Source organism: Idiotropiscis lumnitzeri, chromosome 12 (genome assembly GCF_059441095.1).
Source record: "Idiotropiscis lumnitzeri isolate Australia: NSW breed Sydney's pygmy pipehorse chromosome 12, RoL_Ilum_1.0, whole genome shotgun sequence".
Lineage (NCBI taxonomy): Eukaryota > Metazoa > Chordata > Actinopteri > Syngnathiformes > Syngnathidae > Idiotropiscis > Idiotropiscis lumnitzeri.
In genome coordinates this window covers 11294472-11317530 of record NC_142402.1, presented here as the reverse complement: position 1 = coordinate 11317530, position 23059 = coordinate 11294472, and the positions used below count along the sequence as shown (strand labels likewise).

At 42.5% G+C, this 23059-nt stretch overlaps 1 protein-coding gene across 12 annotated transcripts in view; it reads left to right on the top strand.

The window, feature by feature from the left end:
• LOC148325912 (receptor-type tyrosine-protein phosphatase F-like) overlaps positions 1-23059 on the top strand; it is a 204106-nt gene that overhangs the window by 174560 nt on the left and 6487 nt on the right. For 8 of the 12 annotated variants that reach the window (XM_088310234.1, XM_088310232.1, XM_088310228.1 and 5 more), the window contains 9 exons: positions 4941-5053; positions 8274-8306; positions 10077-10174; positions 13792-13915; positions 13997-14172; positions 18474-18593; positions 20080-20234; positions 20348-20633; positions 22162-22340. In XM_088310234.1, coding sequence (XP_088166360.1) covers positions 4941-5053; positions 8274-8306; positions 10077-10174; positions 13792-13915; positions 13997-14172; positions 18474-18593; positions 20080-20234; positions 20348-20633; positions 22162-22340 — 1284 coding nt within the window. The remainder of the gene's footprint in view (positions 1-4940; positions 5054-8273; positions 8307-10076; positions 10175-13791; positions 13916-13996; positions 14173-18473; positions 18594-20079; positions 20235-20347; positions 20634-22161; positions 22341-23059) is intronic. The other 4 variants (XM_088310230.1, XM_088310237.1, XM_088310236.1 and 1 more) reach the window with 1 other exon arrangement.

Sequence of the window (23059 nt, the reverse complement as noted above, 5' to 3'; positions counted from 1 at the left end):
CAGAGTACACCCTGAACTGGTTGCGAGCCAATCGCCGCGGTCTAATATTAAGTGAAATGAAATTTATTTTAAGTTGTCATTTTAAAAAAAAAAAGGTGCAAATGTATGTTTAAGTATGGTTTCCTTGTATAAAAGTTACTTGCGAGACACTTAAAATTGCCGTAGAACTTTTGTTAATCTCAAACAATTCCGATACAACGCCCACATTTTGAACACATTTTTAATTTTTTACAATTTGCCAAACACGCTTAATCAGTCGTCAGTTTGGTGGAATACAATGAAGGTTGTTTTAATTTTTGAACAAGAGCAACCTTATCTGGTGGACAAATATTAACATGAAAAATGGAAAGCCGCTAGTCCAACTTAAATTAACACAAATAATTAATTGCTTTGGTTTGTGCTCAAATAAACGTAGGACATTGCCTTTTTGTTGCTGTTGTTATTCGTAACAAATCGTGCCTTTTTTCATTACTCATTTCACGCCGGTTTGACGATAATCCTATACTGATGAGTCATTACATTTCAAAACAACAACAACCGTATGCAAAGGCCAACCTGTTCTCCAGTCAGCCCCTGCGCCTCCCCACAATCCTTTCGGAGACTCGCCTCGGCTTGCTATCAGGCCTCAAGATAGCCCACCGCTGCGCCTCCGCCGTCGCCCTTTTTTCTGTGCGCCGACAGATTGACAGGGGGGAGTGCGGGCGTTTTTTTGCTGCCAATAAAACACACAAAGCGATAATTGAGTTCTCGCCAGAGCGGGTCTTATTGCTACCTGCGCGTTTGCCAAACACAGAGCCTGCGATGGGGTTGTTCGTGGAAAAGCGGCCTGCCGGAACATCTCATGCTTGACATTTTCAAAAAGCTGGATTAAAACAAGAGGATAATAATTGCCTATTAATCCCCTCCCTCCCTCTCCTTCCCTTTTCTTTATGAACGCAGCAAACAGGAGAGGTGGGTACTGTCACTCATCATCAGTCATGTGTTCTCCATTCGTGTTGTGTGGTCTTCGCTGCTGGTCTGCGTCTTCTCATGTGCCGAATTAGGACAAAATGGAGGGAGAGCAGACGCCCAATTGGTGCATCAAGTCAGTTGATGTGGCGTGACATGGAACAGACTCTATCTTTGATAAACGGGTCAAAACAAGTCACGTGAATTTTTTTTTTTAAAAAGGGTGTGGACTCGTAAAAGAGCATAACTTAACTAGAATCCTGCGTTGCAGTTTAGTCAAAGGTCCATGTTGATGTTATCGTGCAACGTGAAAATTAAGCCATGATTATTTCTGGAAGACGAAGCACCGTCACCGGAAGTAGTTATAGCTTAACTTTGTCTTTGCACGATTACATCAGCGAGCACCTTTGTGGCTAAAATGCAAGGCGGGATTCTAGTTACGCTAAGCCAATTTTCGGATAAAAATTAACATTTAAACGTTGTCATTAGCCTACGTTGCGACATTCTGTCGTAATTGTCCAGTTTGTAGGTCGCGTTTTGCGTTTCATTTATTTAAATTCACAAGCATTTTAAGGTTGTGAATCATGTCGAAGAAACAGCGAAACAGAGGCTTAAGTGTTCCCCCAAAATAAAAATAGTAAATAAAACTTAAAAATAATAATGATTAAAAAATAAATAAATGAGAAATTAACCTCTACTTGTTTTTTTTTACTTTTCACTGGGTGTCTCTGTCCCAATGAACCGCAAAAAAACGAGGTATTACTGTATTTAAATTTAAATTATGATATTATTTCCCAGTGCTCCTTATATAAACGACAATAAAGGGATTTCTAATTTCTATTTGAAAGATTATATACACACAATTTTCCAGCATCTATAAGCGACACATACTTAGCGGTTCAGTGGCGCGACACCCCTTGCTCAAAACGTAATCATGAATTCAAAATGTTATAGTTTACATTTACGTGCTCAACATTATACAACACTGACAAGTGATACACAAAGTTGCATGTGTTAAATTGGGGGGATGGAAGGGAGTCGCACCATCTGCTATCGAAATATTACAGCAGAACGTAAACTACCGTTATCAAGCATTGAATTCTGCTGCAAGGCAGTGTTGCAGAAAAGAGTAAAAGGTGTGAAATGCTGCTGCATGCTTTGAAGGAGGCTAAATGTACCATTTGGTGGACGAATATGAAACTAAAAATGTCAAAGCTTACTTATGCATCTGTAAACGACACGTTTTCACTTGGCCTCTTCATTAACGAGGCACTCTTGCAGAAAACAGTAAACAGCGTGAAATGTTGCTGCATGCTTTGAATGAAAAGTAGCGTCCATCTGGTGGTCAAAATGGAGAGCCAGCAGTCCAAATTATAATTTTAAAGATAAATATGGGATCAGATATTGTGTTTCCAACGCGCCTTCATTTTTGGGGGGGCAATACCAACATTTGAACATGAGGCAGCAGTCTCCTTTAAAAACAGGTCCTGGGAGGTGTGGGATTTGAGTTTGGTGTGCCTTTACATGTGCATGTTCCACATGTGGTGGCGGTGTTCTTCATCACATCCGTCCTGTCTGCCCGTGCTGTGCTTCGTTATCCATCCAACGTTGGCATGCGACCACCGCGGTCCCTCCCCCTCCCATATGTGAATCCTGTATACCAAGGCAGCACACAGCTGCAGAATGGCCCATTGTCAAGTAAATGCCAGGCCCGGGGAAAATGCCGCAAAAAGAAATGTTCCCCTCTTTGAAGCTGACATTATCCGCTGAGACCCGTTCTTCCAGGCAGAAGTCTTAACAAAGGGCTTGTTCTGCCCTCATTAAGCGTACCACTTACTGCATAAACACACACACTCACACACATTACATACTCCAACTCACAAGTAGAGTCTCACACTCACTTTAAGCATGACGTGCATAACCTTATAGAAATGACTCCAGGCCAGCGCTTAACCATTCCTGTTGCATTGGCAATCATGTTGCAGGGTCACATTATTTAATTATACAAAAGTGTCAGAAACACCAAAAAATCCCAATAAAGGTTGTTTATATTAACATCCACAGTAATAATTTTTTAATTACTTTTCAATAGGTTCTTAGTGGACATTTGACATCCCCATTGCTCACCATGTTACATTTTTATACAAATGTAAAACTTTTCATTCTACCTCTTTATTTAATATTTTGATGACTCTAAAACTTTAAATGGGTCAAATTGATCCTCTACTTAACTCATTCAATACCAGCCGAGTTAAAACAAAAAATAAAAGGATCTTTGACGTCTTTAGCCGTCAATGGTAGTAAATGAGTTAAGAGGCGAAGAGGAGAATTAAATGTCACGTAAATGGGAATCGCAGACCACCAACACACATGCAAAAGTCGTCAAGTGCCTCCCCGGACACAGTCGGGGATGCTTGTCTTAGATTATCCGTCACGCTTCTAGCATTAGCTTAAGACCCCGCCGTTTAACGCAACAGGTGGTGTGGGTTCAGGCAGCTGTACGTCTTCTCAGCAGAAGGTCTGAAAACCTGCACTTTATGGGGTGCAGCGAGATGTGAAATTTCCATTCTCCGTTTGCAGTCAGACTGGGCCGGAATGTAGGATGTGTTTGCGCATGTCAACAGATGCTGGCCGTCTGAACTTTACAATACGTGCGGCCTGTCCACCCGATGGACAAAGTTACGGTTGACTGAGCCGAGTGGGGCCGAGCCTATGCTAAGATTTTCCGGGCAACACAGGTGCTGCAAAACTGGTCTTAATTACCCGGTGTTGTGCCACCCAGCTGATGAGCTAATTACAGCAACCGCCTGTTTTCCTCTCACTCTTGAAAGACTGTAAACACGTGTTGTTGGCACACACGCATAGACACAACTGTGAAAATCACACATATGCGCATGTACGCATTCCCACACAACAGCTGTCATATATCCAAACCCGGCCTTGACTACTCCAAGAAAATGATGGTGTTTCTGTCTCCTTAATTGTGAGGCTAATCTCCTGGTTCTTAATTCTCTCCTTTTTCACATTGCCTGGAGTCCTCCAAAAAAAAAAAAAGTAGTGAGCTATCCTATTAACATTAACTAACCCCAGCTGGCCTCCCAGGAAATGCAGTCAGACCATGATCCAGCCGGAAAGATCAGTTGAGAACATGATCATAGCAGGAAGTTCAGCCAAACCAAAACCCATACAGATCATCCAAGATCATAATTCCAGGAAGTTCAAGACTGATCTATCCAATCAAGCCCAATGAAACGCCAGTTCTCCGAAATTGATCTTTTAAAAAGCTTCTGCCAAGAACCGGTCCTTCCAGTTAGCGAAACCGTGATCAATCCAGGAAGGCCAGTCAAGAACAGATCACTCCGCAATTCTGTCCAATTCCAAAACATCCTGAAAGGTTATTCAACAACTGATCTATCTGTGAGAATTAATCAAACAGATCCAACCAGGAAACTATCACAAAATGGATCCTTCGAAGAAACTTTCAGCGAGAACCGTATGTCCCCGGTAGTTCAGATGAACTGCGATCAATCCAGGAAGAGTAACTTCAGATTTAATGTCAGAAACCAAAATGTCCTGTAAATTTACCAACGAACTGATCTTTGGTGAGGTCCAGTCAATCCTCCCAGAAGTTCAGACAAACCGAAAGTTCAATCGAGCCCTAATGTGTCAAACAATGATTTACTGAGAAAGTTCAGTCAAGAAGAAATAATTTCTAGAAGCTCTCTGGGGAATTTCTTCAACAATATTATTATTATCATTTTTATTATTACCTAGATTTGTTGCTAATTTTGAAGTATTTAACCATCCAGGTACGGCAATTACGAAGCGACACCTGATGAAGTTGCCAGATCCAGTTTTCTGTTTCTCATTGAGGAGAGAAATCATTGTCACTCTCAATCATGTCGTCATTTTCCACTTAAGTGGATGAATCGCTGCCTCGCAGTGGGACGCCCCTTTAATGCTGTCTTGTTGTTGTTTGTCTCTCTCCCCAGGAAGCGGGCGTCGCCCCTGCCCAAGGACGAGCACTCGGGTGGAGTGAAAGACTCCCTGCTGGCCAACTCCTCTGACCCTGTTGAGATGAGACGACTCAACTACCAGACGCCAGGTAGGAAACAAACATTCCCACCCCCCTTTTGGCCCATTATGCATGTCGTCGACATATGGTTGCGTTCGCTTCGCCCTGCGGGGTGTGGATGTGTCAACGCAGTGCAATTAAATGACGAGTCCAAATTTTAAAAGCGTATCAAAAAATAAGATTTGACGACATGTCCCACGTAGGACGAGACAAAACTGTTTCCCGTGCAGCATTTTCACTTGAGCTGAAATGAATGGACCGTGTCAGAGTGGACTTGCAAGAGAACGGATTCACTTTATCTGATTCCGAATGAGTTGATAGATTTGTGAATAGTCTCTATGTGACCCTTAGTTCATTTTTTGTGTTAGCAGCATAGAAATTGCGTTCCAGACTCACTCGCTTCTCTTATCAGACGCGAGAATGTCAATTGGGAGATGGTTGCTGAAAAGTGACTAAAGTGACTAAAAAAAAAAAACAGAAAGCAATTCAAAGCTGGTGTTTGTTCCTAACTAAAAGTCAAACGCGCACCTTATGAGCACGACTTGTTTGCGTCCTGAAGGGTGCTTAAGGACAATATGCTAAACGTGAAAGGCAACAGTCTAACCAAAAACTATTTCACCTTCATGATTTGCATGCTTGGCAGAAGCATATAAGTAACGCCTAGCTTTTTCCTGTTAACTGCCAATGCTATCGTCAAAATTGTTGCCTCAAGAAGTCGAGACTTTGGAACGACGTTTCGTTCCTATGACAGCGACGAATCCCGAGATGGTGAACCTGAATTCGCCGTCGTTTATCATTGTCTATGCTCGCCTAGTCTTAAATGTGAGTGAAATCCAAAATATTTGGATGGAATTGCTTTCACGTCATGCGCAAACTGAGACCACCAACTACAGTTCCATTAAAATGCCAGCAAAAAAAAAAAAAAACAATATCCCAGGATCGGTTCAGACAAAACTCCTCTTTCAGTCAGTCAAATTTAAAACCAGCACAATCATATCAGCGTTGCTGACATTTGATTTTCAAAACTTTAAACCAACCGCTGCAATTTGCTGTTTGTGCAGACTATAAACGTAACGAGGTTGGAAAGCTTTCGAGTCACATGCGAACCACGCTTGGGTCGCTCGGAACCACAAGACCAGCGAATGCAGAAGGTCTTGGTCCCACTCATGTGATCCACTCCAAGGAGGGCTGGGGGGGGGGCTCAAAGTACAGTTTGATTTAAAACAAACTTCAAAATAATTTCCGGCTCAGGCTTCAGACAGCGCAAACTCCTTTTTGAAACTGACACAATCCCGTCACGGTTGCTGACTCACAGCTTTAGAAATGCATTTCAACTCCAAGCCGGGCTTTTTTTCCCCCTTTGTAACCTTTTTTTGAGAGACAAAACTAAGACATAAACGGATCATTTTCAGCTCTGTCACTATCAGTGCAGGCAATAGCGGACCAAGGTCGAGTGGCGGTCTCGAGCAAGTTCAGTCCACACCAACTTGTGCGTCCACATCAACAATAACTAAAAACATTGCATCATGCCATCGCAACGGAGGCTCCAGACACGGAATACGGGAATACTTTTCTTTCAGTCAGTCCTCTTTGAAACCAACACAATCCTATCACCATTACGGAGTCATAGCTTTAGAAATGTTTCACTTGCAAGCCTCTTTTCCCCTTTTGTAGCCTTTTTGAAAAGCAAAACTGCGACTTAAACCAAACGTTTCCAGCTCCGTCACTGTCGGCGCACACGAGCCAAGTGGGGAGGGTTTAGTCGAGGTGTCCGACCTCAGCCTTCGTCTTCCTTACTCCTCCCCACCCCTATGCTTTCCTCGCCCTCCCACTCCGTCAGCTGCTTTCATCCCCCTCCAACTGGTAATGAGACGTGCTGCCTCTGATGTCAAGGTGAGCTAGTTGGAGGGAACAATGGAGCCGAGAGAAAATGTCAACCCAGGAACTGACACGCACACACATGGACGAATGCGTGTGTGTATGTGTACATTCCTTCACACAGGTTATTAGAGACCGCATTGAAACACGCACACACACGCCACACACAACACACACACACACACACAGCTCCTTTGAACCCCTGCAGAGGAATTAAGCAGTCCTGCCGCTCTAAAGAATCCCTGTTCTCCCCTCCTCCCACTCCACCTCTCTTTCCCTTTTGTCTTCCATTTTCCCTCCTGTTGGATAATCTCTTTTTTTTTTTTTTCTCCTCGCGCTCTCTGACGCCCCCTTTCTTTCCCGGAACGTCAACATTTATCTCGGTCTTTTTCCCGCGCGCCGTCTCGACAGAGGCGTTTATTATCAAATATTCACCAAGCGGTGCGAGTCTTCAGCCGCCATTTCTCTCTCTCTTTGACATGATTGTGTCACAGCGGGGAATATTCCTGCCTTGATTGTAATTGTTGTTCAGTGCTCCGGCAACAAGTCGCTTTGTTTAGCACACAGTGGATATACTGGAAAAAGTAAACACAATCCTGTTCAGCTATCAGTTTTTTTGTGATCAACAAATAATCATTTCCAAACCTTTTTTCCGCCATTAATGCAACCTATAACTTGTACGGCTCAATTGGAAAAAAATGAAATGTTTTTGAGAGTGGGAATAAAAGTGTGGTTGCGCAAGTGTACACACCCTCATTATAACTGGGGATGTTCAGCAATAAGCCATCACATTTGTATTTGTATTGTAAATTCTTTTGTACCCTTCCCTTGACTGATGCCTCCGAGTTGTGCTGTGGACGTTCTTTGCGGACCATGACGTGTGTTGTAAAATGGGACTACAAAAATGTCCCGGAAAGCCGACTCCAACAGAACAGTTAAATGTGATTGGTTGGTTCTGAACAGAGCGACATCCCCACTTAAAAAAAGGGTGTGTATACTTGTTCAACCGTAATCTCTCTGTTGTATTGACTTCTCTCGAAAATGTAATTTTTCAATCGGATTATTCTGTCGCATTTTTTATGTATAAAAAAAAAAAAAAAGGTTTTCATGTACTTATTTGGGTCTCATTATTTTCCTGTTTAATGAGTTAACCAATTTAACCTACTGCCAAAATCATTACGATAACCATGATATCCACGAGCCAGAGGCCGAGCTGCACTGTGTTTGTTTACAGAGTGGACATGTGGCTGGCACTCAATGTTCCAAATAAGCAAATATGAATACTTTTGCACATGTACCTTTACCAGTGAGCGACTCTTCTTCTTCTTCCTTCCTTCCTTTTTTTCCTCCATGATTTTCCTTTCTTCCACAGGTCCCAGCTCTCACCGCAGCCCCAACACACCAAGTTAGTCTGCTATGTCGCCCTAAGCCACCCTCAAGACCTCCACCACAGCAGTACAGTTCAGTTTAGTCAAATTCCACGGCCCGTGTTCTTTCCTGTGATTTAGTCACCGGTAGTGGTGATTCTCTATCAAACAATCAACTAGTGGCCTTCCGTGCACCACTATATGAGTACCGAACTGTACTACTTGGTGGTAACAGGTGTCAACTGTGTTTCACACTCGCTCCCATTCTATGTTCTCCACATCACAACCCCACCAGTCTGTGGTCCCGTGCTCCCTCCACGGAAGCAACTTCATGGATAGCCGAGCATACACGTGTTCTACACGAGCTCGTCTATCTTCCGCCGTTGTCCTCATTTCAGCCGCGGCTATAAAAATGTCTGGCCGCGGAGAGGCTAATGTTAATGTACTGCTTTTAATTGGATACATTGCTCAGGTGTCATGGCGCGGAGAGGTCTCAGTTAGCAGTCAATGTGCTTTGGGCGGCTCGGCAATTTGAGGACCAAAGACGTTTCAAATGAGTTTGCGAGCTGGACGTTCTGGCAAATGTGTATTACGACCCACGGTGCCTGCTCCACACAGGCTGAGCTGCACTGCGTTTGTTTACCGAGTAAAGCTGGAACAGAAAGGTGGCAAAGCAATGCAGGTCTCGGTTACCTGTGGTAATGGAAATTTCCCACAGAAGGCATGTGATCGGTTAACGCTGATTCTTAATGAAGCAGCATGTGACTCATCACCCGAGGTTATTTTCGCACAAACTATTGAATACAAACAATTGTGTTTCTGTATGACTCAGTGTTTGACGTAAATGTCACGACGGCTGCAGAACGCAATCAGAAGACCTTGTGATTTGGTGAAGCAGCATGTGGCTCATCACCGGAGAGGATTTTGTACGTCTTGTGACCGTGAACAATTGTTTGATTTCGATAACAAGGTGGCTCCAGCTTAATCGTATAGTGAAAAAAAATATGTATCAGATCAGCTAAACCCGCCGTCTTTGGTGAAAAAAAGTATGTTGGTGAATACCTGGCCACTTCCTAAAGGTGGGACAACACCGCTATGTGCAATTCAAAGACATGTTGTCCTGCATGCGTCTGCGCTATGCAAGTTTTCGTGATTTTTTTTTTTTTCATCTCAAGCTATTTCCCAGTGTTTATTATTGTGAAATAGAACATCTTTAATGTATCTTTGAGTGGTGTGAAGGTGACATGCAAGATGGATGATGGACTCCAGTCCGACTTTGTGATCTCGCTGGTTCCCGGCGATGTGTTTTAAGCCAAGATCAAAGGCACATAGGGGAATTTGCGCGAACAGATTAGCAATAAATCGCCCCAATAACTCGAGAAAACAGCAGGAGTGGATGGAGAGTGGGGGGCGGCGCGGTTGTTTGAAAGTAATCCAGGCCAGACGCTCCAGGCTGTGCCAAAGGATGCTCTATTGTAAGAAGAGAAATTTTCAAAGAAATGAGCTCTGGCTGGTGACCAGTTACTTTTTTTTCCCCTAGCTTCCTGTGAAATAAGAGTGTGACTGATCCGTTGAGACTTACGGAGTTCTCACTCTCTCTCTTTCTCTCTCCCGAGCCCCAAATCTACAGAAGCATGCCTCTTACCCCACACTCACTCATGCGCACCCACCTGTGTCCTCGCTCGCCATCGATCAGCCGTCACATATACAGACGCATCAACTCCACCTCATGGTCCCACCCAGTCTTGTGACATCCAGCCACATCCCACCCGTTCTTACCCATTTTTTTTTTTCCATCCTTTTTTCAGGGATGCGAGAGCACCCACCCATTCCGGTTGCCGGCCTGGCGGACCACATTGAGCACCTCAAGGCCAATGACGGCCTGCGCTTCTCCCAGGAGTATGAGGTAAGAGCAACACTTTTGGTGTTCAGTGAATGGCTATGCATTGGCGATGGAGACCAGGCCCTGCTAGGAATAGAATAGTGGAAATTCACCAGTAATTGACCCCACCATCCCACCCCACTTTATACCCCACAACAACAACTCCCCAATTTCAAGCACGTGTTTCCAGGAAGGATGTGCAGCTTTGATCCCGTTCTGACACAACTTAATTACATTAAAAGCCGCTGTGTACTGTTTTTTTTTTTTGTTTTTTTTTTGTCCATAAAACTAGCAGGTGGTAAAGACGCAAAGGCAATCAGCGTCCGTCTCCATGTGCGCATCTTGTGATGCAACCTGGCAAGGGATTACCTCTCGTCCTCGATGAGAAGGGGCAAGGAAAATTAGCATTTAAAGTGGCACATTGCTTTGGAGAGCGCGGAGATGTCCCCCGTGTACAGAAAAACGCCAAGATACTCTTTTTCTTGTTTCTTTATTTATTTGTTCCGATGTTTCCATCTGTTACGGGTACCACTGATTGATTGGTTGGATCGATCGAAGGACGATAGGAGATTCCTCCTACTTTTTGGAAACTGTTTTTTTTCCGCTCATGGGTTGTAATGGAAATAGAAACTGTCGCGAGATCAAACTGGGCAATTTATTAACAACTTCATAATATATATATTTTTAGCAACTACTACATAAGGTAAGTGAGCTTTTCTAACGTCAAGGTACCCAAAGCACTTTAACACCTTTTAGAGTTAAAAAAAAACCAAACATTAAGTGTAACCCAAACGTGGAGACATTGCGAGTGCGTACTGTACGAGAAAGCAGCGGTCTTATTATCTGTAAATAAATAACAATGGCTCGCTAACAGCCTCCAAAGCAGCATGTTGCCCTCGCAGCATGTTTGTGTAAACGACCCGGAGGCTGGCCAGGAAGCGGATCGCTCCGACGGCAGGCAGGCGATGACCAGCAAATGGAGGATACAACGATTAGAGCACTTCCGTGGCCCGGCAGATGGTGCGCCAGCCCGCGCGCCACACGACAACGCTCGTGGCACTTTGTCACCACTACCCTCTGCTCGCCGTTTCGGCCATTTTTAACTGAAAGTAGATGAAAAGAAAACAAGTGCAGTCATTGGTTTACGCCTAATCTTTGTGGGCACATTGATGGCAATTACTCAGGAGCACTTGATCCATTTTCTAGATTCTATATACAAAAATCTAACCAATATTAATTTTGCCAATTCGAGGGCACATCCTGGACTAGTCGTCAGTTAATCTAGAGGCACATAAAGAGAAACCTCAGAAAACCCGCACAAGCATGGAAAGAGCATGTAAACTCCACACAGCTGAGATTCAAACCAAAACCCTCGCAACACTGAGGCAGGCGTGCTAACCATCAAGCACCGTGCCGCCACATCTTTTAACTCCGACAATTCTGATGCTGACGTTGCATTGCCAAACCTCCCGACGTCCCCCCAGAACACGTCAGACCGCATACATATTGATCAGCCCGGGATGTGCGACAACATCCTACCCCCCGCCTCGATAATGTCACCCGGTCTCATGTTATTTGCTATTGATCGTCCGCCAGCGGGTGTGCTTCAGAAGCTCCTTCGCTAATTCCCCCCACTGGAACCTCACACCTGGCAAATCCAACCAAGGGGAGTCTGCGAACGACATCTTAAAAAAAAAAAAAAAATGTCCACGCATACTGAAGTCGCCCTTCCGTCAGTTATTTGATTACACTGATCAACAGCAAATTTGTAAGATTTTTTTTGTGTCCTTTAATGTGTTTTTGACGCTGATTTAAAAATGTAATTTGTTTCTAGCAGATCATTTTTTTTGTAAGTTTGACCTATAAAAGTTAATTATATGAATTTTACAAGGTGTTGTAATTTCTAGCTAGGATGCTTAAGAAAAGCATTTCACCTGTTGCTGAAGCTAACCATTAAATAATAAACATGACCAATTATAGTACTCGAGTACATATTATAGTTATTATAATTATTATTATGAAAACCTGATATGCTAGAGAGAAAAAAAAAGTTAACTTGCATCTCTGATTAAATAATTTCCCGGTAGTAAAAAATGTGTTGACCAATGTTATTTTTTTCAGAGTGCAATGGAACGGGATGGTTTATGCCTAGAAAATCGCTGTTGTCTCTTAAACTCCTTTTATCTTGTGGGTCAAATTGCCCCGTTAAAACTTAAAAAATATTTGAAAACATTTATTTGATTACAAAAACACTTCTTGGAAACATTTTTTTTTTCCTTTAGAAAAATATTTGTCCATTCAAACCCGTGATATTTTGCGGGTCAAATTGACCCATGGTAAAATGTAAACATTTAATAAACATTTATAATAAAATTAGTTTTTCAAGTATGAAACTTCTGCTTTGCAATCACAAAGAAAATGGTTCATTCTACTTATTTGATCATAAAAGCGGTTTTAACGTATTGATGAATACAGAAGTGAAAAGAAGTGAGTTGACCTCCTTGAACCATGAAGCGGGAGAGGTCATCCACTAAATATTGATTGAAATGGTGAGTAGTAGAATTAATGAGATATAAAACATCATTTATTGGCATTTTGTTCTTGGATCTGACACCTGTGGATAATTAAACATGCCCTAGGTCAAATTAACACGGGAGCATTATTGCTTTTCCCTCAGAAACAGACAGAACAGCAATGTATAAAAGTTTTTTTTCCTTTTCTAGTAATAAAAGCATAATGCAAATAATAATAATAAAGCGTTGTAGTTACATCGCCTGCAGTCGAAAAAAAATCCTCATCCAAATAAATGTGCACGTCTACTCATTCCCACGTCAGTCTCTGTAAATACCCCGACTGGCGCTTTTATGCCGTGCGTCCTCACCGTGCTCAACACAGAAGCAGTGTGCCTCGCCCGAACTGCATAATCTATGTACCTCTGCTCACTTCCACATTTCCTCATTCTCTGATAAATCCGCCACGGAGAGGTAAATCCTTTTTGATATGTTGAAGTGGTCATAGGTAGGGATGTCCACATGAATTTTGGTGCCAATTGATCACTGTTTTTGGACGTTATAAGCAATGAAAGTACAATGATTTCCAATGGAGAGTTTGTAATCGGTCCCTTCCATGACTCGCCGAAACATGGAGAGAGAATGGAGAGGGGGGGGCGTGGCCATATTGCTCATTAAAAGTCGGCCTTTTGCAAATCGTCACTAGTTTCCTAATTTCTCCACTATGAACAGAGAAAAAAAAAAAGAAAGAAAATGAGATCTGATTTTATTTTACTGTTTAAAAAAATTATAAACTGAGCTTGTTAGTGAAAAATGGACCATCTTGGGGCTTGTCCTCCTTTAATTGCTGTTCAAATTGAACTTAAAAAATATATAGTGTCTTTGAAAGTGGAATCAAGTACTTTGTTTGATTGTGGATTGCAATGCTCAATAATGTCGTAAATTAAAATGTGGCAGGTCAAATTGACCCAGGAGGATTCTTGCATTTTCTGAGAAACCAACATAACAGTAGAGTTGTAAAGCTGGAACTAACCTTGAATATCTTCTGTCAATATATTGATACCGTATCATGTTTTGTGCCGCCCCCTACTGACAACGCTATGCTAATGCTTGACATTCCTTCCTCCCTAGTCCATCGATCCGGGCCAGCAATTCACCTGGGAGAACTCCAACATGGAAGTGAACAAACCAAAGAACCGCTATGCCAACGTCATCGCCTACGACCACTCCAGGGTGGTGCTCACCTCCGTCGACGGTGAGAACATAAACACAAAGACAGCGGCTGCCTCACAACCACTCAGGGAAATGTAGCCTGAAATATTCTCCTGCTTCCCAGCGGTCCCAGGTAGCGACTACATCAACGCCAACTACATTGACGGCTACCGGAAGCAGAACGCCTACATCGCCACACAGGGACCGCTGCCTGAGACGCTCAGCGACTTCTGGAGGATGGTGTGGGAGCAGCGCTCCAGCACCATCGTCATGATGACGCGTCTGGAGGAGAAGTCTCGGGTAAGGATGGGCGACCGACTCATGGAAAGCATTTGCAAAATATAAAAACGGTAAAAAAATACAACAAAATAAAAAATTTAAAAAAAATGGAAAACATCCAACAATATTTGTATGGATTTGGATTTAGATTATTTTATATTTACCATAAATGAAAAAAAAAAATGAAACAAAAATATTTGACCTGATAATACAAAATATCAGTTGGGAAAAAAAAGAGAAATACAAACATATTAGGTGAGAACTATAAAATCTTTAATGCAAAATTCTACAATATTACATAATAAAATGTTGACAACAATTAGACTAAATACTAAAAAAAAAAAAAAAAGATGAAAAATATTTAACCAAGTAATTTGAAATAAGAGATTAGGAAATATGAAAACAATACAAACTATTAATTGAAGAATTAAAAAAATATAAAGCAATATTCAGTGAAAAAGTTGGAAATTAAAACTACTCAAATATTCTGTTAATAATGACAAATTTCAGCCCCAAGAAATATTAGAAAATTATTCAACCAATTTCAAACCATTTATTAAATGATAAATACTGAAATGTTTGTTAAAATATGCAAATATTATTTTAAAAAGTAAAAATGGAAAAAGAATTTTTAAAAATTATCTAGTTTGAAATAATACCAAAATATCAGAAAATAATGCAAAAATATCTGATAAAAAAAATTTAAAAAATTACACAAATATTTAGAAAAATGCAACATTTTTGATTAAACAAGAACAAAGGGTGTCACACCAGGATGTTTTCATTAAAATGAATGTAATGAAATGTAATAAAATACTTAGAAATGTCACAGCATCTGCCAAGTCGGTGGTTTCGCGTAATCCCGCTTAATAATAAAGGCGTCGAACATAACTTAACCTTGGCGGGGCCTCTTAATGAAAACCTCAATTGTCAGATGATCCCTCAATATACACTCCACCAGTCGCTTCTGCATACAGACCTTCCTTTATTTGCCGCCTGCTTGCGCTCAGCTGGATTTGTCAGCCTGATCAAAGTCAGTTTGCAGACGCCATCGTTCCCAAAGTTTCTCTAAATCTGTTCCTGCTGCACCTGTCTGCCCGACGGATTTCCATAATAATGAGAATTACATTCTTCATTCATTACCACTACACACACATAATACTAATATGTTTTTTGCAGCCACCGTCGACTTTGCGGCTGGTGTTTATGCTCCCTGCCTGCGTTTGGCCCTTGAGACGACGGAAAGAGAGAGAGGGGGGGGGACTCTTTTAAGTTGAAGTTAAGAGGATTTTCACCCAACATTTGCCCGCTTCCAAAAATAAAGCCAACCTATAAAAGACACACCAAAAAAATAATGCTGGGAAAGTTTTTCAAAATATAACCTTCACATAACAATCAGTTACAAGTTACAAGGAAGCCTTGAAGGAAGGAAAAATAATTACCCGCAGTTCCGTTCCATCCATCAGTATAAATATGAATACAACGAGCGCGTTTGTCAGGTAAGCACTCGACAGCAACATAACATCGTATGTTTTAATTTAGCAGCTCCCGAGGCCATCACTCATTTAGGCAAATTGGCGGACACGCTTTTCAAAGCAGAGCCCACTCCGTCATACATAAGCGCGTGTTTATTGTGCGCTCAATCACACGCTGCGCCTTTCTCACCTTGCCACCGCATTAAGACCACCGTGCAGAGGAAGTGTAACGTAAAGTCAATTTGTCGCCGTCGTAAAACCTTTATTACCCGCACAGGCCATGTTTGAAATGACTAACAAGTCAATCATTTGAGTCATCATTTTAATGTTCCTCGCTGTAGTTGGAGAACAATTTTTCCGCTTGGGAAATTTTTTGTATGACAATTTCATCAAATGATCTTTCACCATAATTATGAAAAAAATAGTAGGAATTTTTTTCTAAATAACTATTAGATAAAAAAAAAAAAAAAAACAAGAATAGCTTGAAAATGTGAAAATACGGGACTACAAATTACTTGGGGGTATTCGATAACACCTTTTTTTTTTTTCAGATCGACAGCAGCGCGAGTACTCAACTCTTGACTACGCACTGATAATTAATTGCATAATAACTAATTAATAATTAAATCACTGAATGATAGCAACACTTTTTCCCCCCCTCTGTCGATGAAAGGAGGCAAATGTGTAAAGTAATGGAGAAAATCGTCATACCAACCAACTTGAATTAGCAAATAAACATTTTGCTAACAGCACACTCATAATTATGTTGACTATCGTGATATCGATAGAATTGTGATATAAAACAATGAGGCCAGTTTCACTCAGCAAAATGACATTTCATGTGTGTTTATCATGGGGAGACTCACAAAGAGTCTGCCATTTTGCCTTGAAGCGGCCATTTCGGCTCATTTCAGACCATTTCCCTGAGCCATTTTGTTGCGATGCAGCAGATAAGAGGTGTGCTCAGGCCAGCGTGAGGTTCAAAGCATAAGCAGGTGATAGGAAACCTGCAATGTGCGTGCGTGTGTGTGCCGCGTAACATTGAGATTGTCATCCCCGGCCTGACTGCTAATCCAGATGTTTGCAATGCAAGCAAGTCTCCATCTCTCACTGCACTTTCCCCTGTAATGGAACCTGCCACCGGGCAGGAAATGAAATCATCAGAGAGTTTATGATTTGACTGCATTTTGTTTGTCTATTGGCAGCATACACCGCAAGAGAATGTCAGCTCTTTGCCGCAGTCTTCGTATGGCTGACCTAATAGTTGCTTCCCTCGCGGGTTAACCCGGTCGATAGCTGGAGTTGCGGAAGTTGAAGTGTTCCCTCGCTTCCCTGTTACGTGGCCACTCAAAGAGTTTACAGATTACACGGAAATATGAATAACATTGACAAAACTCAGGGCACAGATCGGTAAATAAGGCACAGGTGTTCGTCCTGGTTGGGAAGCTTTGTTGGCGCATTTAAAGAAACGTAGAACCCCTGGATTATTTTTTTATTTCTTTTTTTTGTTATTTTAATTCGGCTTTATAAGCCAGTTTGACTTAATGTCGTGAAATTTTGATTGGCATGTCTATTATGAGTAGACTCACAAAAAAGTCTCAATAAGGCATGCCAAAAAGAAACAATTTAATTTTGAAGCAGACATTTTGGCCTCATTTGAGGAGGTTACATTTGATAGCAACACCTGAGACACTCAGAAAATGCATCCCCGGGGCCAGAAACTAGTTTTCTTTTTGGGATGGTAAGAAAAAAAGAAAAACCTATGGTGGAAAACATACATGAAAGCTGCCATTTTGGTTAGCATCCCGAACAATATTTACACAATTCAGCCCGAGGAGCCAATTCCACTTGGCAGCAGCCAATTTGTTAGGTGTGTCTATCACGAGTACATCTACAAAAATAAAGTCTCATGAGCCCCAAGTCTGCCTTTTTGTTTTGAAGCAGCTCTTTTTGGGAGAAATGTACATTTGGTGGCAATCCATGGATATTTGGAAAATTCAGCTCTTGAAACCAGTTTAACTTATTTGAATTTATTAGATGTGCTGGGTATGTCTATCATTAGTACACTCCGAAGCTCCAAAAAAAATCTTAGAAGAGTATATAATTACTGTTACTAGTAGTAATTATATTATCGAAAATGAGGTCTGAAAAATATCACATTTTTCAAATCCAAACCACTCTTATTGGTCATGTCCACTCAATGGAGCCTTTCCTCATTCATCGCAATCCATATTCTTGTCCTCATATTACAGTCTCGAATGAGCTGGAGCCAATCCCATCTGAATTGGTCGCCAGCCACTTGCCATGTAGACAAACAAGCATTCACACTCATATTCACACCTCCAGACAATTTCCAGTTTTCAATAAACCTAACATGCATGTTTTGGAAAAGTGTGACAACGGAGAGAACACGCAAAGCCCACACACTCAGAACTGTGAAGCAGACGTGGCGACCACGAGGCGCGACGTGCTGCCCCTCATTAAAGTCAGAGAGGAGAGAAATCATGTCGTCCTCAGACTCGCCCGTCGTCCGCAGTGCGGCTCGGCTAAAAGCGGACATGACAAAGGCCTGCGAGCCACCTGACAATTAGCTCATTGCAAATGATCACAGGCTTCTAAAAGACAAAGTGGCCTTTTGAAGTGCACTTCACACACGCGCGAGGTGAGAGAGTGCATTCCTGTTTTGGTGGATGCTGAGTCTTCAGCTTTTAATGAGACAGTATGCGTCGCCTCTGATCCGACCCCTCTAATGTTCCCACCTCGTTAATCAGCGCGGCTCGGCGCTCTGCTCTCAACGCCGCACTCTTCTCTGACAGCCCGCCTCCTCTTCCTTCTTCAACCCGCCAGGTGAAGTGTGACCAGTACTGGCCGGCGCGAGGAACCGAGACCTACGGCATGATCCAGGTCACCATGCTGGACACGGTGGAGTTGGCCACTTACAGCGTCCGCACTTTTGCGCTCTACAAGGTACTGCAGTGAACTTTTACTTTTTGTTGGCCAAGGCGGCCATTTGTGTTTGAAGTCGTCTTTTTAGGGTGACTTGGACCAACTCCAGGGCTCCTTAGATGCTGTCACCAAATTTGAAGCACATAATACTGGGCAGTTATGGGACACAGAATCGCCAAGAATTTGATTTTTGATGCTTGACATGACACAGGAAGTCTGCCATTTTGTTTCGAGCACCATTTTCGGGTAATTTTACCCATTTTTAGAGGTCCTTCAAAGATGAGCTTGTCCAATTTGCTTCCAATTTGAACCGTGGCTTCTCCAAAGTGGTGACACGAGCCGGCGACTAATTTGAATTTTCATCATTATGCGTGAGCAGAGCATGGCTACAAAGTTTCTTGAATTCATTTCCTGCTTTTGTCGGAGAGATCGCCATTTTGAGGGCTTTCCTATCCTCTAAAAACTCACCAAATTTTTACCGGCGCTATCAGTTCGATAAAAATGTATGCGTCTTAGTCGTTAGGTGTCACCAAATTGATGGAGCTGGAATTTGGACGAAACTGAGAAACATGACATTTGGGTGGCATTTCGATCGTGAGTCGAACTCTTGTTTTAAGTTGCCATTTTTTTTTCATTTTGTTCATGCGATAATAAAGTGTTTCCATGACCAATTTTCATCACTTGGAGAAAACAGCTTGACGAACTCACCTTGTCAGATCGCTCACTTTGTTTCTGCTTCGAAATGTATGTTAATGTTGTAAACATTTTTGGGACGTCCTTCAAAAACTGACGGCTCCAAAATATTTTGATCCATGACATTGAGGTGACGCTAAATCGTGCAGAATTTGTGTTTTTGTCCTCGCGTGTGGATGCCAACCAAGGTTGATGACTCAACGTAAGACAGAATACGTTAATAACTCAACTCCACAAATTCATGGCTGCTTGCAGCGTTAATTGCTAGAATGCTTTACTTCACTCATTTATTTGTTTTAAACCTCTGAGAGTTAACCATTGTTCCTTGGTAAAAAAAAAAATGTAATTAAAAATGCAATTCTTTGTTTTTGGATGACACATTTAACGGTAGGCATGATGCAGCATCCTTTATTTCCTTTTGGTTCTTTTCAAAACACAATTATCTGTGCGGATTAAAGCCACTCCAGCTTGAGACGGTTCTCGGATTCAATCAACGTCCAAAGACAATTCTCACAAAACTTTTTTTTTTTTCCAAGGAACTGCGAGTGGGGGTTTAATTCAAAGCTCCGCACCTTATCTCCACCTTCAGCCACGTGGCGATCACAGCCCTGGGAGTGACTCCACTCGAGACCTTTGTGAGGAATAGCGAGGAATACGTGACAATTAAACCGCCGGGGCTTTTCAAATGAACGTCGACGAATGTCATTAAAGCGCTTTGACCTTTAACTGTCGGGAGCATTTCAGCCCAGCACGATACGTTTTTTTTTTTCCTTGCAATTACGTCCAGCTGGAACGTCATTCTCTCTTTTCGCAGAATGGTTCGAGTGAGAAGAGAGAGCTGCGGCAGTTTCAGTTTATGGCCTGGCCTGACCACGGCGTGCCCGAATACCCGACTCCCATCTTGGCCTTTTTGAGACGCGTCAAGGCCTGCAACCCGCCGGATGCCGGGCCCATGGTGGTGCACTGCAGGTGGGAATCAGAACATGCTAGCGTGCAGATTTTGAGTCAATTCCGACTGTCTTTGCCCAGGCTTGATACAAATATAAAATACAGTCGACTAAAGTGGTTATTTTGCCATTCAGCGCGGGCGTGGGCCGCACCGGTTGCTTCATCGTGATTGACGCCATGCTGGAGCGCATGAAGCACGAGAAGTCGGTGGACATCTACGGCCACGTGACGTGCATGCGAGCCCAGCGCAACTACATGGTACAGACCGAGGACCAGTACATCTTCATCCACGAGGCGCTGCTGGAGGCGGCCACGTGCGGCAACACGGAGGTGCCGGCGCGCAACCTCTATGCACACATTCAGAAGCTGACGCAGCCGCCGCCTGGCGAGACGGTCACCGCCATGGAGTTGGAGTTTAAGGTGAGGAAAGGAGAAGACGAGCAACGCTGACTCACCACGTCAGACTTTTTTTTTTTTTTTTCACGGTCTTCGCCATTCACTCCATGCACTGCATCAAATTCTCTCACGATTGCGACGCATTGTTTATACCATATACATAAACATACTTGAGTGTGAGGTGCTTAAACTTGTCCAACTTCCAACAAATTGGCATTTCGCTCCCTCATAATCCACGTGACAAACTGACATTCGCCGGCAAATCCTTCTCTACTCAAAATGACAAAAATAAATAAATAAATATGCATCGTAGCTGTAAACATTTGGAATCGAGTTGTAAACATGACCAATGACAAGGATTGTTTCCATGCTGGGGACATTTTATTTGTAGAAAAAGAAAATGTGTATTATAGGTTCTATGGTGATCATCATCGCAAGTCCACCGCTGTGACTACACAGAAACAAACGTACATAAACAGACGCTGTTCAAGGTGACCCACACAGACACACACCTGCTGTCGAGTGTGATGTCATTACACTGTTTTTGCCTCCCAGCGCCGCAGCTCCGCCATTTGCCCTGGTGGTGACCATGATGCATTGTGTTTGAAGTGATAGTAGCGCCGGCCAATGAAACATGGCTCAAGCGATTGTGTGTTGTTGGTGTGCTTTGGGGGTCACACAACACTCTCACACACACACACACACACACACAGTACAAACACTGCTGGCAGAGCATGACTGTCCGTATATGCTCCTGCTAGTCCATCTGCTGTATAAAGCCGTGCCAACTTGCTTGTGTCACACTTCAGTGCACGCGCTTTGTTAATATTACATTCCTTAAAATAGTGCTTTGAAATGAACATGCACTAGCAGCCACCTTTTGCAATCGAAATAAAAACAGCCACAAGAAAGAACCCAGGCAAGGGTTCACGGCACACGCGGGTGGGCACATATGCGATATAATGAATATGATGATTTCTCTCATCAGTTATCAATAACTACAGAATCGTGGAAGTGGCAATGTGGAGTCAAAAATGTTTGACTGACAAATACATTCAAAGTCAATTTGAAAGTATGTATGAACGTACTTTTACGCTAAATGCTACAAACGTCAAATTATCAAGCGGAAATTATGCACTGCAGACGTAATCATAAAAATGACAAACCGTGTTTACGTAATTTTTTTTCCACCTATAAATATATATATATATATATATATGAAATGAAATGAATGAATTAATGATATTTCCATTCGTTTGAATGGGGAAAGATGACTCAAGTCACAAGTGTGGTCACGGCATGAATTAAACCAATATCTCACGTAGGGTCGCGATTGGTTGACGTAGCCGACAGCATTACTTTTGCAGTTTTGTTTTTCATCACGTTTTTCAAAACTGCTTTGTCTATTTTTAATGTCATGGAGTAGAAGTAACATGTTGCTACCATCCTGTACTTCTCTTATCCTATCCGGTTCATTACCACGCTCGTGCACGTGCAATAGAAAGCAACCCAAATATTCTCACAATGCCCTCCCTAATTGTTTGTCACTCAGCGCCTGGCCAACTCCAAGGCCCACACGTCCCGCTTCATCAGCGCCAACCTGCCGTGCAACAAGTTCAAGAACCGCCTGGTGAACATCATGCCTTTCGAGTCCACGCGCGTCTGCCTGCAGCCCATCCGCGGCGTGGAGGGCTCAGACTACATCAACGCCAGCTGCATCGACGGCTACAGGTACGCCGTTGGTTTCCTTGTTGTAGCCTCTCTGGCTCCGCCTCCTTCTGGGAGGTTGATAATAGTTTTAAATAATTGGCATTACCATCCATCCAAGTTCAATGTAACTTTACCAGGAATGACTTATCAGGTTTGGACTTGCTAGTTATCCAAGTAACGGCAACGCGATCAAAGCATGTCAGATTTAATGAGCCATTTGCAGTTTGACTGCGCAAGGTCGGTGTGTACTTGGATGAGCACGGCGCAATATTTGAGACTCTCATCTCAACTTTATATATAGAGCACTTTAAAAAAAACAAAAAAACAAACAACCACAACTGGAACCAAGTGGTGTACATAAAGACTGGACGTAAAAAGAATATAATAAAACACGATAGAAAGCCCTTATTGCAATATGGTGCGATACAGTGAAATTGTCAAAGCGGAAAAAAATCAACCGGCTCTGAACTATTGAAAATACAGTCGTCCCTCACTCATCAACTGCACGCCGAGGTGAAGTAAGCATTGTTAGATAAATGAATATAAACTGCTCCAGCTACAGCGGTTGGAAGTAATTGGAATCTATAAATGCTGGTCTGGATAGCGGCAGGAGGGAAACTGGAAGCTGCTGGTGCTCTTTTATTAATTTCAAATTGGAAAAAAATAATAAAAAAAATCTTGGGGCACCATCACTATGCAGCATGATCCCATGATATCATTTTCATTTCACTCAACCGGGT